Genomic DNA, 16,201 nt, shown 5'->3' on the forward strand with positions numbered 1-16,201 from the left:
CTGCAATCCTGTTATTACAGCACCTGCACTGCAGACAGGAAAAGCAGTTTGATGGTTTGCTGTGGTTTCTTCTCAGATTTTCCACGCCACCATCACTTCAGTCTCATCCACAATCCACACTTCTACCACATCAGGATACCTTTCTGTAGCATCATTCCTAACTAAAGCTTCACATGGTTTAAAATTTCTTACTAAAAATGCTTGTTAATATGGGACAATCGTAAAATGAAAAACATGAAGTTAAAACAAATATTATAAACTTTGAACCAAATGTCTGCCAATCAGCTATCCTGGATCTGCAACCTGTTCTCTTCATCTTAACTAGTAATAACAGTGTTAGTGATACAATCAAAAGAAAGGGAAGAGGACGCATGGAAGGACAGAGAGGCTAAGGCAGGAGACAGCTGAATTATCCTTTGTGTTAGAAGGATGTAAAGAAGCTGAGAGTGGAATGAAACTGTCTCCCAAGGTTGATTCTGTGTTATTCAGCACTATGCTCACAAAACCCCTTGCAGTGCAACCTTCCCTCCCCTCAGCATTGGCTTAAGTAAGCCATGCTGAACCTGTACCATGCATTGTGCTAACATGCAAATATGTTTACATTATTGCAAAGGGGCTGAGGATCCTTGAGAGACCAATCCTGGCTTGGACTTAATGACCCTTAAAGCTCAGCCGGGTTATCTGCAAATTGAGGGGGAGGAGAAGAGAGACGACGAAATGTCTAGAGCTCCGAAAGTTTTAATCTTTATAAACCTGGGTCTCACAGTGCAAAGGTCGGTCGGAGGGTAACATCAACAGGCATTCATCTCTGGGTCTAGCAAGTGGGCTGCAGTCCGTGTCTGGTTTGTAGGCTCCTTTCATGCCCATATCCTGTCTATCGTCCCTTTTCTCCCTTTTCTCCTACATTTTCATAGTAGTTCACTCCACAGGAATATAAATGGCACTTGGAGTTGAAAACTCGTTCAAATACACATGGATGGAGAAAAGGAGAAAGGGAGGGAAGGGGATGGGGAGGAAGAGGAGAGGGGGAGGGGGAGCTTGAGACTGACCTTGAGTCACCATTTAGCAGCCAGGAATTTTACAAAAGAAAAAAAATAGAGAATGAAGAAAAGAAGGGGAAATACTTCATATTATGTAAGTCACAGGGGCAGCTTTAAAGAGGGTAAAAATGACCCTGAAAAAATAAAAGTCCCCATCTGGGCAACAATAGGGATATCCTTAGTAACACAAGGAAGCCAATATAAAAGAATAATTCCTTTAAGTACCCCTAATGTAGAATAGCATCCTGAAAGCACTAGAAAATAAAGGCCAAGTGGCATGCTGGCAATTTCTGGAAGACAGCAGAGCACTTGAGACTTGGAAAGGACTTTATTATAATACTGGGACTTTTTACACAGAGAGCATCACTTCTTTAAGTGAAATAAGTCCTACAAAGTCAACTTCCACAAAAAAGAAAAATAAAGAAAAAAAAAGGCAGCTAAAGGAGAATTCTGTATATGTTTCTACATCAGGGTTTCTAAGAAAATCCCTGAACTGGTTATTCTGACACACACACACACACACACACACACACACCAAAAAGTGTTTTCCCACCATTTGTTGGTTTAGTCTCTGAAAGAGGCAAAGGGAACCACCACAACAAAAGCATTTTTTGTTAATGAGTATGCAATGCCTGACTGGGGAAAAAAAGATTTTTAAGTGGTTGTTTTTGTTTTTTAATTCTCACTTAATTTTATTTAATAATTTATTAAATAAATTATTTGAGTTTTTGTTTTGCCTTTTTTTTTCTTTTAAATTCCATTTTACTCCCACTTAAGACAAGGAGGAGGTTGCATGCTCAGGAAACTCAAAGTCACTTTCTTTCCAAGTTGGAAAATGTTGCAGAAACCAAGAAAAAAATGACCGCTCAGGAGCAACTGGTCCGCACAGGCGGGGGAGGGGCGAGACAGATGGTCTTTTCTACCCCACATTTCCATGATCTACAACAGAACCTGGATGACCAGGAAAAGTGAGATGCAATTTGGAAATTGCCTTATAAAATAGAATCAGTCCCAAACAAAGACATTCAACAAGATGGAGAGATTAAAAAGAAAATTAAAATGGATCCTGAGTGATGGCGAAGTCAAGACTGTCCCTAGACAGTAGCTGTTAGGAGGTGATAGTGCCTTGAGTGCTTGGGGGTCAAATCCACATGCAGGCTTCCTGGGCTGTGATCGCAAATGAAGCGGGATAGGAACATGGGAGATGGGGTTAGCCTGACGAGTATGTCCAAAAACACCTAAAGTATAAAGAAAATTGGAATATGAATACCTGCCAAATAAGACAGAGCTTCAAGTCAGTCAGTTTCCTGTTTATGTATCTGATTATATCATAGCTCCTAGTTCTATCTCCATAGTAAACCTTAGCAGACTGAAGAGGAGAAAAAAAAACCTTTGGAGGAGAAACACAAGAAGAAACGCTGTACATAGCAGAGCCAAATGCTAGAACTACATTGCACAGGGATGCAAAGTTAAACGGAAAATTAAATAACATTAGGAGGAAAGTCCTCTTCTGTTTTGTGTATACTTTGTTCAAATGACTCACTGTTTCAAGAACAAATTAAATTATACTCTACTTAAACGAGTTACAGAGGATGGGGGTGAGAAGAGGAGGGATTTGTGCTAAAAAGAAAAAAATAAATAACTTCAGTGGTCAAATCTGACATGAAATAAAAAAAAAAATACCCCCTAAAAACAAAATCCTCAAAATGCCAAAAACAAAAACAACAACAAAACTGTTAAATGTATACCTAAACTGCTAAAGAAAGCCCTGAATAAGATATGACACAGGCCGGGCGGTGGTGGCGCACGCCTTTAGTCCCAGCACTTGAGAGGCAGAGGCAGGCGGATTTCTGAGTTCGAGACCAGCCTGGTCTACAGTGTAAATTCCAGGACAGCCAGGGCTATACAGAGAAACCCTGTCTCGAAAAACAAACAAACAAAAAAAAGATATGACACAGGAAGTCTGGGGATTCCATCGCACAGACAGGAAAAGTTAGGCTCACACAACAGCTACTTCACTGTGTGTCTGCTGTAAAATATATGATTTAATGTCTAAGCTCATAGTTCCTTCCAGATACTATTCAAAGGAAAAGGTTTTAGAAAAGGCTGTTCCATGTCTAGGTATTGGTTAATACCATAAGACAATGTCTAAGCTTACAAGTATTGAAAGTCTAAATGCAGAGGAAAGCACAATCCCGAGCACTGTGCAGTGGCTTGACATCTTCCCAGGACAGCCCATGAAGTGAAGGAGGGATGGGAACACCTTAACCTAGAGTCAAATGGAAGGGAAGCAACTAGCCAAGGAACTCTGCGGGGCAGAGGTTCCTAATCTGTGAGTCAAAACCCCCTTGGGTCACATATTAGATATTCTGCATATCAGATACTTACGTTAGGATTCATAACCCTAGCAAAATTACAAGTATGAAGTAGCAAAAATAACAATATGGTTGTGGGCCAGCGCAACCTGAGAAGCTGGATTACAGGGCCACAGCATTAGGAAGGTTGAGAAGCACTGCTTCAGGGAGATTGCCATTCACTCTTCAATCGGACTCTCCTAGCTGGCTTCTCTACCTCTAAAAACACCAGAGATGCAAAAATCTACTAAAGGAAGGAGTGCAGTCTACACCAGGCTGGCATCTGTCAAATAAGCCTCTTCATAGGCTCCGAATTAAACCTTAAGATCCAAGATATAATCCTTACGTTTTATAGCAGGGTATATGCAGCTAAGCCCCCTCCCCCAAGAGAAAACTCCCAACATGAACAACCATATCAAACGATTGCTTTTCAGAGCCTTATTCACAAACACCCCACTTTATCACAGGAAGAATATTCCTCGTGTATATGAGTGCTTCCATTATGTCTTATTTGAAGGAGGAAAATGAAATAAAATTCCTATCCAAGATATTTATAGATCTCATAAAACCTGATTTGTTCTCAGGAGCTGCTGTAAGCTCCAGTCATCAGGTAAGCTGGAAATGGGAGGTGTGGTAACTAGCACTGTATTATGTTATATGTGTCTAATTCTGGCTCTCAGAAAGGGGGTGGGGGGGGAAGAGGAGAAGAGGGAAGGGAGAGAAGAGGGAAGTAACTTATACATAAGAAGGGTGCAAAAGAAGGGTGGGAAAGCTCTGATATCTGTATGAACAAGCCAAGAAAATCCCAAGGATGTCAACCACCCTAGGGCCACTTCTGGGGTCACTATCTTCCTTTTCCTAGGTCTAAGAACTAAGAACACTTGCTGAGTGACTTCTATGCCCTAGGCTGGCTCACACTTGCTGAGTGACTTCTATGCCCTAGGCTGGCTCACACTTGCTGAGTGACTTCTATGCCCTAGGCTGGGTCACAGAACCAGCTCTTAGAAATCAGTCTTGGCAGTGACCTTCTCGAGGTTCCAGAGATACGCGTCCGTGTAATGCACCCGGACCATGCATAATTGAGAAAACCAAGGTTCAAAAAGCAAGATCCAGGGCTGGGCGTGGTGGTGCACCCCTTTAATCCCAGCACTTGGGAGGCAGAGGCAGGCGGACTTCTGAGTTCGAGGCTAGCCTGCAGCCTGGTCTACAAAGTGAGTTCCAGGACAGTCAGGGCTATACAGGGAAACCCTGTCTCGAAAAAAAAAAAAAAAAAAAGAAGCAAGATCTACATGCTGCTCACATACATCTTTACAGGTATACTGGTCCCAAGCCATACCTCTGACTTCTATTCATGTCTCCCACCAAACTAAGGCTCAGTATCCATATAACACCTGAAAGTGTTGGAGATCTATCTAGGTTTGGATTCTGCCAAACCACTTTCATGGCATGCGATTTTAAGTAAGCTCCAGGATCTAAAACCACAGTGACTCCATCTGTAAAGTGGGGACAAGCAGAAATCTGTGTTTCCCATGGTTGTATAGAAGATAGAATGAAATGGCATATATACTCAAAGGAGATAATCTCTGGGAAGTATCTGACAGGTATTAGTATTATTTTGATGTTTTGTACGATGGTAAGAATAGTAACCGGAAGCAAGAAGGGCAGACCCAGGCATACTCTTACACCACGTTTGCAAGTTGTTTACTGTTCAGCCACTGTAAGATAACTGGCTTCATCACTCCACCTCAAGTTTCTCACCCGAGTAGGAAATTCTGTAATACCTGCCTGCTTCTCAGTTACACAAGAGGCCATGAGCCCCTCAGAACTTTTAACTTCAATCTATCTGCTTGTGGAGATGCTCATAAACAAATCTGAAACTCTTTATCATGGAATAAACTATCTCTTGGTCAGTGTAAAGGAAGTACAAACCTTGAGTCACAAGGGAAGACAGACAGCTAAGGACTGACAGGTTTTGAGGGCAGGTTTTGAGGGCAGAATTCAGCACTGAGCACGATCTCCTGTGGTTCACAGGAGAGCTGCTACCCACACTGCCTCCTCACAGACCTCCCATGTCCTAGGAGGAGCTGTACCCCTCGAACAGGCACTACAGTGCCTGGTGACTAAAACATAAAAGCTCAAAATGTATAGCTAGGTAGAATCTATTTCTGTTCTTTTGTAGACTGTGCACATCTGCTGCCTCTCCAAAAATAAGCAACAAGACGATGACCATTCCATTGAATTCTGCACTCTCCGCCCTGGAAGGTGAACGTGAGTAGGGTCAAGAGCAGGCGGGCACTCTCTTGCAGGGCAATTGCTCCATGGCTAATTGCCATTTTCACAGCTGGGCTGTGCTTTCCAAAAAAGCATCCTTCAACTGCGAGCCCTGAGCTCTTCTCCTGGTGGTCTCTCTTGCCGACCATGCCCCTTCAAAGGCAGTTTATAGATAAAAGGACAAAGCTCCAGGAGATACCATTTTGCAAACATCACAGTTTGAGAAAGAGGCATTTCTAGGGCTTCTTTGTGAATGTCACCACATGTTCACACTCCTTACCACAGGAGTCAAGCCTTGCATGGATCTGGAGGCTGCCTCTTTGCCTGAATGTCCTCAGTAGCAATTTTTCTGAAGTTTATTTTTGTCCCTCTTACTACAAGGATAGCTCCTTTGATCATACACACACACACACACACACACACACACACACACACAAAGTCTAACAGTGTGGTAAGAAAAATGGAGAAGTGGTACCTAATGCCTATCTGTATGATCTGACAGGCTACATCCATTCATGGATTCCTTTAAAACCACGGCGAGTGGTTTTAAACTAAGGTAAGTGGAAAATCATGAACACAGACTTACCGAGAACAAATTATCTGAAATGTCGTATAACTGGATATTAAAGCCCAACACCACAAAGCTTCCAGAAGTGGAATTTGACCAGGTTAAGCAAACTCAGGGTGGGTCAGAGGAAATGTGAGCCAAACAGAGCTGCCTTAGACACACCAAGTCTGGAAAGCCAAAATATGAAGGGTGGAATACTTGGGCAGCTACTCCTAACAGATGAGCTGGATGAGGAATAGTTATCAGCTCTGTTCTGCTTTGTTAGAAATATCTGCCAATCTTATAATTCAAATTATACAAGGCATAAAGTGCTCTGATGTAAGGAGGAGGCCCCTGTGACTAGTAGTTAACCCTCTGTATAGCAATGGTCCAAATTCGAGGCTGCATACTGGAATCAACTAGAAGCCTACAAACGTGGAAGTCTCATTGAGTCCCTCTCAACAAGACCCCAAATTTGCTTGGTCTATGTGACTGAATACCACTGTTAAAAACTTAAATCTTCAACGATAGCCACAATAAGCATTCAAGTAACTACGGAATTTCTACTGGACTCACTAAACCCCAGATTAAATATTAAAGGGTAATTATCAAAATCATAACAACTCTTTTTTAAGCAATTTAACCTAAGTGGGAAATGTTACAAGAAGAGAAATATCCTACAGAAATAAAAGAGTTGGACAAAAAAAATTGTGAAAAATCTTAGCAGTTGCTATTGACTAAAGACCAGGGAGACAAGGGGCTGATATCCTGAGAAATATAGTCACTGTCTAAAAGTTAAAGGATAGAAATTTAGACCATCAGTTCTCAACCTGTGGGTCGCAACCCCTTTGGGGTTCGAATGACCCTTTCCCAGGGGTCACCTAAGACCATCAGAAAACACAGATGTTTACATTACAGTTCATAACAGTAGCAAATGTAAATAGTTATGAGGTAGTAGCAAGTAATTTTAGTAGCCATAATTTTATGGCTTTGGGGTCACTACAGCATGAGGAACTGTATTGAAGGTCACAGTATTAGGAAGGTTGAGAGCCACTGATTTAGTCAAAGAGGAGTATGGAGGGGAAAGAGGTGGAAAAGGGAGAAAAGGAGAACCCTAAATTAAAAACAAAGGTGTCGAAAGCGACCCATCTCATTTGGATGGTAATCTGTCACTCCGCAAAGTAGGAAGGATGTGCTAACGTTACACAGGCCCAGTCTTGGACCAACTTGATACTTAGAGGTTTTGGACCCATCCTGTGTGTAAAATGGAGGCACTGGAGGCTTGAAAGCGGACTACAGAAGGTGACTGTGGTGTGCAGGTAAACCCAGAGCACTGGCAGAGGGGACCAAAACTGAAGGCCCGAGCTAACATACCAAAGACAACTCAACAGGAGACTGATATTAACTCCTAGGGTTCTTCATTCTAGAAGTTTCTTTACTCCAGAGTATACAGAGCTGTGAAAGACGGCTGGGTAAGTTGAAGCTAGATCATGAGAAGGGCCATCATCTCCACAGAAGGAACAGGGAGAATGGGAGAAGAAAAGTCAAAGGTAGAAATCAAAGGGATGGGACTTTAAAATGTCCTCAGCTGGGACAACAGTGAACAACCCTAAAAATCCTTATGGCTCATCTCTAATTCAAACATGAGGACCCCCAGAGACAGAGCAGAACACGGCTTTGAGAAAACAAGGAAGACTTCAACTGTAGGGGAGAAACTTCAGTTTCTAAGCTCTTGGCATAAGAGAACCGTGAGGTGAGTTCCAGGAGAGAAGGTCTCCCATCAGGACTAGCAGGGAGTGTGAAGGGGTAGAGGAATACATAGAGAAGCCTGCCCTCCCTGAGTGAGACGACAGATGGATGGATGTCCATATACTGTCTGTGACACTGAACTTCCTCCTGCTTGATGAGAAAGGATAGTACCTTTTGCTTAACTTTATATAACATTCCAACCTCACATCTACCCACATCTCCAAAAAAGTTAGAACACACGGGAAAAGATTGTTATGAACTGGGCCATGAACAGGTGGTTGTCTTACACAGTCCCTTGGTTTTATGCAAGATGTCACTGTCACGGGGCCACTTCACAGTTGCTGCTTTCTATATCAGCCCATGTCTGCCTTTTATCCAGCCTCTAAGGACAAACATTTTGATGCACCTGCCCACCCATTTGCAGTCTTAAAAGGTAACACCCTTTTTTTGAGTAGCATTATTACCATGGGGGCTCTTGCCTTCCCCCACACATAAAAAGAACATATTTTTACTGTTTCAAAATTACTATAGAGTATTGAGAGTTGGAGAAGGATGATATTAAACTACTCTATGCTTTGATCTAGGGCCCAGGCAATGCCAATGTGTTTGTTAGTTAGTTAGTTAGTTAGTTAGTTAGTTAGTTAGTTTGATACTGGTACCCGGAAGTAACAGGAATATTTTCTCATGTCTCTTTAAACGGTAGGATGAGAAATAAGCAGTGGTTTGAAACTTACTCCAGTGTCTGAGCCCTGGGTCTCAGAATCAGCAGTGCTAACATGAACCTGAAGAATGTAACACCTCCTTTGGCTGTGACATCCACAGTGATTCACCTCTAGTAGTTCAGAGCTGAATAAACCAAAACCCCTTTCAGGATTTGAAATGAGAAGATTCCAGGTTCTGAGCTCTGTTACAAGCTAGAGGCCAGACTTTCAAGATGACCCTCAGGAAATGTTAATGAATCCATATTCAGAAATAGATACTGCATGTGGCTCAACATTAATTGTTTTAATTACGTCAAGTCATTTCCGAATGACACAGACACAAACGCCATTTCCTGGACATTATGGACATGTGAAGTCACATTGTTGCTTACCAGCCCCCACCATGCCCTGAGCTAAAAGCATGCCCACAACAGAGCTAAGCAAATCTCATGCCTCGTTTATATAAACAAGCCCATGGGTTTTGGATTTTTTTTTAAACAAAAAAACAAAAACAAAAAACAAAACAAAAAATAAGACAAGACAGACTAGTATTCAAAAACAGTACTGAAGAGTTCATTTTTTCAGTGGTCTCTTATTCTGTATCAATTAATTTTAAATGTGCCCTCTTCTAGAATGAAGTGGGGCAGAATCTACATCCTTTTTAACTTTGCATCACCAAACAGAACAGTCTGCATAAATAAGGGCTTAGGAAATTAAACATTTAACACGGAATAGACTTAATATAGTTTTATACAGAATACTTTATTGAGAGCAAAGTCTCACACCGCCACACTGGGTCTACTGGCAGCTCAATCAGGAATGGTTTTTCCCCCATTCTCATCTCAAGCAGGTGGACACTGGGACTCATTTCCCTAAGGCAGCTGCTGACTCTGCACACACCCATAGCATGTGGCAGACAGAGCTCTTATAACAGATAGTGGGACAGACAGATTGCAGACCATCAGACCAAGTTCTTAGGCTCACACCAAATGACAAGCCCAGCATCTTGGGTAGCATACTACCCAAGGCAGTAGAAGTGATGTTGCAAGGTAAGAGGCAGGAGCATCAAGAGAGGAAGATCAGGACCACTCAGACACACACATCTAAAAAGTGACAGTACTTTATGTGGGGGACTCCTACATGAGATTTAATAAGAATATTTTCTCATGAGGATGTTCTAAGAGGGGAGAAAGTAGTGTTTTCTAGCTTGTCAGTGTTCTAACCATTCCAATTAGGTATCAGGAGGAGCTCTAGAGCTTTCTGGGTCCTTTTCTGGTAGAGTGGACTGGCAACTGAGGTGAACACATTTTTACCTGTTTATGCTAAGCAAGCACTGAGCTGACTTGGGAGAACAAAGGGACACAAAGTCTCTGCCCTCACCGGTCTAGGCATGGCTCCCATTAAATTAGGGAGCTGTCCTAAACTTTCAGCAAATCCTAAACATGCATGCTGCCTGAGTCAGAGCTGCAGCTGTAACTGTGGCTGCAGCTGTAACTCCAACAGCAAGTGAGTCGGAGCTACAGCGAGTGAGCCAGCCTCCGGGAGACACCGTATGCAATCATCAGCGACGGATCCAGTGACAGTGACTAAAACCTCCAGACATGCTATGTTAACCAGAGGTGGGAACATCTACCAACTAGCTGGCCAAATATCAGAGCAGGTATCCCACCAACATGAGCTGGCTAGGACTGGCCAAAGTATGCTTTGTACTAAACAAGAGGGATTCTGTGAAGGGAGACTTTTCAGATTGGGAAGAGGATGGCTATTAAAAGCTCCATTCTGACCCTCTTTAAACTGTCTCCATTTAAGTGCAGAAGCAAATTAGCTTCAACAGGCATTTCTATTTAGAAGGGGGCTGGGAGAGAGGAGCCCACATTTGAACACTTAAGGTCTCCAACATGCCCATCCATAAATCATCTCAGGGCAAAGCTGTCAGCCTGTATCTTCTACTTCGCCTTTTAAATGGATAGGACCCCCCCCCCATCATCCCTCTCTCCTCAGGGTGGTGAGTAGGGGTGTGTGATACATGGAGAACAAAGAGGGGTGAGTTCCTCTCCCTTACTAAGGACAGGTGTAGTAGCAACATCTGCACTGACATCCTTTCTTACTTTAAAATACCAAATGGCAGACAGGTAGACTGAAGGATTAAGTGCCCACATGAAGATGTGTGTATGAAAAGAACATAAAAATGAATCTATTACAGAAAGGCTAAATGTGTGACTGATGGCACTCACACGTGCTCTCATTTTTAAAGCCACGTTTCTATAGTGGCTGCATCTTTATAAAGAAAAGCTGGAGGATCAGGACAGTTTTGATTCTGTTTCAAAAAAAAAAAAAGATTTACAGTAATTGACGAACACACAAATCACATACAAAAATAAATAAATAAATAGCCAGCTATTTTATTCTTTCAATGTGGTTACCAAGGCTCCTTTGTGTCTACAAATTTCTCAGGGTGGTGCTGTTGCCAAGAAATTCTAATTAATGATAAGGTTTTCTGCAAATTGGGACAGTGGCAAACCTGCGGATACACAGACCCTGCAGTTTGCTTTGTCTTTGAGACAGCACCTGGCTGCCCGGACTGTGGAAGGCAATGGGAGGGGAAGATCACACTGAGGGAGAAGAAACGTGGCTCACAGACCAAATCCCAGCTCCCGGTACTATGAGGCTGTTCTTGGAAGGCAACCATTTCTGTAGGTTTTCCCCTAGAGATGCCTCATACCAAAAGCCCTCATAAAAAGTGTTTCAGGATGCCTGAAACCAAGATGAAATTGCAGAGTTACAGGGACACTTCAATCCTTACAGAAGCCAAGGGTGCCATTAGTTTAAAACAATGGGGTACTGGGGGGAGGAGGGTAGAATGTTCTATGATTTATTTATTTGTTTCCAGTAGCAGTGGAAAATTTTTCTCCAAGCAAAACGGAGGCCTGAAATTGACCCCATTTGCCAATTATGAATCAGCATTAACAGTGATCATAATGCCATAGGAGTTTTCAAGCGAGCATGCCATGCTTCCCAATGGCATGTCGCAAACAGTACTCGGAACCATTACTTGGACTGTCCTTATGAAACAGCATGCTGGGAATAAAGACTATAAAAATCCTACAGCTCTGCAGAGTCTGGAAGAAAATGAAAGTGTTATATATGAAGTGCTTTTTACTTTCTGAGTCAGTAGCCAGTTCAAAGAGTCCAACTTCTCTTGTAACATTGTGGATGTATCTCCCTTTATCATCAAATGGTACCCTAAAATCTACTCTAGCTTCCGTCCTAATCTCAACTGTTTTCAACGTTTGATCAAACAGCTTTTGAAATATTTCCTATAAGTTCTCAGGCCGGCAGCCTTCAGAGCTGTGTCAGGTGAATGTCATAAAATAACAGACCACATAAGCACAGAAACGCGGTATAATTTACAGTTACACGACAGGCAGAGATGATATTACTTGGGCCAAGTGCTTGGGCATGCAGTTAGAGCTCAGAGATGGAGATCAGGGGACCTGGGATGTCCATCTGGGAGCTGGAATCCTGGTTGAGTATCCCTGTCCACGAATTCATGTTAAAGTGACACAAGGTAGTACTGTCTCCATCGCTGCCTTTGCCATAGGCTCACTGACAGAGGAAACTATCCCAGGGCCTAAGTTTGAAGCGACGTGGACAAACAGTCCCTCCTCAGTTTTCCAATGCACAGATGTTCTTGGGTTTATCATTCAAAGCCGTTCTCTAGAAACCAAATTAGATTATCAGGATCTCCACACACACACGCCCTCCTCCTGGGTGCATGTCCCTGAGTATATTGCTCGCTTTAAGAAAAACATCCAATAATGATTCCTCATTTGACCTCTAAAATCTGATTACCCCAGAGCATCGGGAAACTTCCTTCTGCCTGGGGTTTTTGTAGCAACCTTCTTGAGCTGTTTTGAGCAAAGGAGTCTCAGAATTTCACCATCTGGTTAATTTTGAGCTAGCAGTTGCATAAAACCACTAACCCCCCCCCCTAAGAGTCAGAAGCAAGGGGGTGTGGAGATGGGAGGAAGGAAGAGATAAAGGCTAAAGGTTTCCTCATCAGCATGAACTCAGGATCCTAGAACAGAGTCCTGAGCAGGGTGCTCCGGGCCATGGTACCTTGTTTAGAAGTGCTTGCTTGCGAGTTATGTTTCCATGTGGACTTGGGGAGGGGTATTAAGATGAGAGAAGATGGCAGCTGGAGACAGTTGAGACAAGAAATAAGAAAGAGGGTGGAAGTGAGAATTCCTTTGCCTGATGATGTAAAAAAAAAAAAAAAAAAAAAAACCAACTAAGCTAGGTTTCTAGAAGGGGGAGGAGGGAGAAGGAGGAGGGGGAGAGGAAGAGCAGAGCTGGCTTCTGAGGAAACAATAGATCTAATACATCCCCTAATTGTCAAGCCAGTGATGTTTCCTTGAAGCTGTACCTTCTGGGTCCTCCAGGCAGATCTAGAAAAGCAGGTTTTCCTCTAAGGAAGCCCCCACCCCCGCCCCACGAGCAGGCTTTACTACCCTGAAAACTGGAACCAAAACAAAGTTGTGTGATTCATCTGGAGGGAACGTTGTAACAAATAAAGCCAACTTTCTTCCCTCCAACACTGCTTAACAGTTAGTCACAAACAAGGGCTGCCTCGGGCACGCTGACTAAATCAACAGATTCCCTTCCCTAACTAGTCTAGACTGTAGTTAATATGCAACTGATTCCACACCAGTGGGCTGACAGGGTGAAAAGAAGGCTGTTTAGAAAAACAAAAACCAAAAAAAAAAACCAAAAAAATGAGATTCTGGCAACATTTTGGCTTGCTTCATATCAAAATAAAAAAGAAAGGATGTAGGGAGATCCTATATGAGACATACTCTTGTTAAGGGCAGCAGGAAAGGATGTATTAAGAAAACGATGCGAGTACTCTGCCTGCGTGTTTAGCAAAGGACAGCATCTGCCAGCCTTCCAACTGGAATCCATGCGCTACACAGACACACAGACACGGGCAGCGAATACCTGGAGGAAAACTCCCGCAGCTACCAGCCAGGCAACAACTAGTAACAATGGCACAGTCATAAGAGTGAGCGCTTTACCACTGGCTCCCTATACCGTGAGCTTAGCATCTCTTCCTAAAGCAGCAACTGTTACATCCCAGCCTCAAGCTGGCAAACCCTGCTTTGGATCCTGGCAGAGGAAACTCAGCCGTTCATTAGCCTTAACAAGCTGCTGTCACTGAGCAGAGAAGTTACATGAGCAGCCACACACCAAGGATCCCAGGGCCCTCCCCAAGGGCAAGGGTTTCTCTCTCTCTCTCTCTCTCTCTCTCTCTCTCTCTCTCTCTCTCTCTCTCTCTCTCTCTTTCTCCAGGATGGACTGTACAAATTCACACTCTGAACATGCAAATCCAGACTGTCTTCCTGGACTTTCCACGGTGCACACTGTAGAGTTTTTTAAACACCCATGGTGTCCCTATCCCCAGCCGCCCCGCCCCCACCCACCACCATCTTTCCTGCAGAATGTCCCCCTCAGCACCTCCTAATCGCGGCTGGAAAAACCACTGTTTCCGCAGCAGACCCAGCACTTTCCACTGACCAGCACTTTCTTTATTCCACTTCACAAAGCCCAGTGAACTTGTCCCCAGTCAGGCTTCAACCTCCCGGAGATGCCAAGAGAACTTGGCACCCGTACCCTTTAGCATCTAAGGAGTTTTCTTAACTAGTCTTCTAAGACAAAGTAGGGAAGCAAGGAAGCACACACCACCCTTTGTCCAAGGTGGTGCTAACCTGAGAGGCACCCCAAACAAACAAACAAAAAGCAAGGACATAGTACAGGCTGCTCTCTCTGGAGGCATTAGCTAGGGAACCCATACAATACATTGTCAGCCTAAGAGAGACACATCTTCTCATCTTCCTTGTACATATCCTTAAGCATCTTTTGTCACCTGGCTTCTCTTCGTACAGCTTACCTTGTATAATCTAAAAATCAAGCTCCTATTCTTTATTGACACTCAGTAAATTACTGGGAAAAACACTCCGTGCCCCCCCCCCTTGACGAAGCACCCCCCTTGACGGTCTTCAGGACCAGTTGAAATGGATAAAGCTGATTTAAGTACTAAGATCAGAACTCCTGCATCTAGGAACGTGGTATCCTGTCAACCATTGCTCGACCACCTTCCCACCCGGCTCCTCCAAACCCCAGAAGTTCGCCAGCAATTCTCTGCTGGGAGACAGCGAGCCTACAACGTGTGCGCAAGGATGTGTGTTGGTGACAGAAATGCAGGCAGCTAGGACCGGCTCAGCTCAACACACTAAGGGGTTAGGGGTGGGTGGAGAGGTAAGCGCATATGATTGTTTCACAAAACATTTTAAACAACACACAGCCAAAATAAATAAATAAATAAATAAATAAAAAGAAAAAAATAATTTAAAAAAATTCAACTCAAAGCCCACACCAAACGCAGCCCCTGCGTCTCCGCCGCCGCCACACGATTTACACAAGTAATTTAAATCATTCACCTGCTGCCAGGTCTCCTCCAGGGATGGCAAAGCTGAGAAGTAGCCGGTGTCGTGGACAAGTTGTAGCTCCTGGAATATACTATAACTAGCCAACACGTCCATGCTGCTGCTGCCGGGCAAAACCGGAGGAGAAACCCTCCCCCGAGCTCAGCTGGGTCTGTTTGTTTGTCAGTCTGTCTGGCTCACCCCCCAAGAAGGCAGACATCCAGTGGCCCTTTTGTTTTGTTTTGTTTCAGTCAACTAAAAAAAGGAGAGAAAAAAAATCAATGCAGGAGAGAGGGAGAGAGGAGGTGAGAGAGGAGCGAGTGAGTGGGGTGGATGGAGAGAGGGATCCAGCGTGTACAGTGCAGATGACTGCCAGGAAAAGGGGACTTCACGGGAGTAACAATTCCCTTCCAGGGCTCTAATCACTCCAGCTCGTGGATCAGGAAGGGGGACGCAAACTCACTGACACGAAGCTGCCATCTATATCTGCAGCGCTGTTCGCTCCTAATGCAATCTTTGCTCTTTATTTTGGGAGGTTGCATTTTTTTTCTCGCGATCGCTTCTCTCCCCCCCACCCCTTCCCTTCCCTCCCCACCCCCCCCCCCATCCTCGCTAGTTTGTAGTCCCCCCCCCCTTGTCTCCTCCTCCTGCTCTTCCCCCTCCCCAAACTCCCTCCCTCCGCCCCGTTTTGCGCGCAGCCGTGGGATCTCGGAGGAGGGCGTCCATTAGGCCGCGTGTGACCATGTAAGGTAAACAGGGGGCTCATGAAGTCACTGAGGACCAATGCGGCACTCGGAGAGGACCATGGGGCGGGGCCTGGCCCCGACGGCAGCCGCCGATTGGTGCGCTGCGGATCTCCCTGCTGCCTTACAAGGCGGTACGAGGCAAGCTATTTTTAGAGGGCTATATAAAGGGGTAGAGGAGTCCGCCAGGCGGCCGCGGAGCTTGAGCGCCAGGGAGTGTTGCTGCGACACTGGCGCTGGCTCCTGGGACGCCTAGGCGGCCGGGTTCGGGCTGCGCGCTGGCCTCCGACCCTCGCTGCAGGGCTCGCCCGAGC

At 44.3% G+C, this 16,201-nt stretch overlaps 1 protein-coding gene across 1 annotated transcript in view; it reads right to left on the reverse strand.

The window, feature by feature from the left end:
- Klf7 (Kruppel like factor 7) overlaps positions 1-15,698 on the reverse strand; it is an 88,263-nt gene extending 72,565 nt beyond the window's left edge. The window contains exons 1-2 of the mRNA XM_021166404.2: positions 15,608-15,698; positions 15,160-15,399 (exon numbers count right to left, since the gene is read on the reverse strand). Coding sequence (XP_021022063.1) covers positions 15,160-15,261 — 102 coding nt within the window. The 5' untranslated portion in view covers positions 15,262-15,399; positions 15,608-15,698. The remainder of the gene's footprint in view (positions 1-15,159; positions 15,400-15,607) is intronic.
- Positions 15,699-16,201: the final 503 nt, after the last annotated feature.

The sequence above is a fragment of the Mus caroli genome, chromosome 1, assembly GCF_900094665.2.
Source record: "Mus caroli chromosome 1, CAROLI_EIJ_v1.1, whole genome shotgun sequence".
In the NCBI taxonomy this organism is placed as follows: Eukaryota; Metazoa; Chordata; class Mammalia; order Rodentia; family Muridae; genus Mus; species Mus caroli.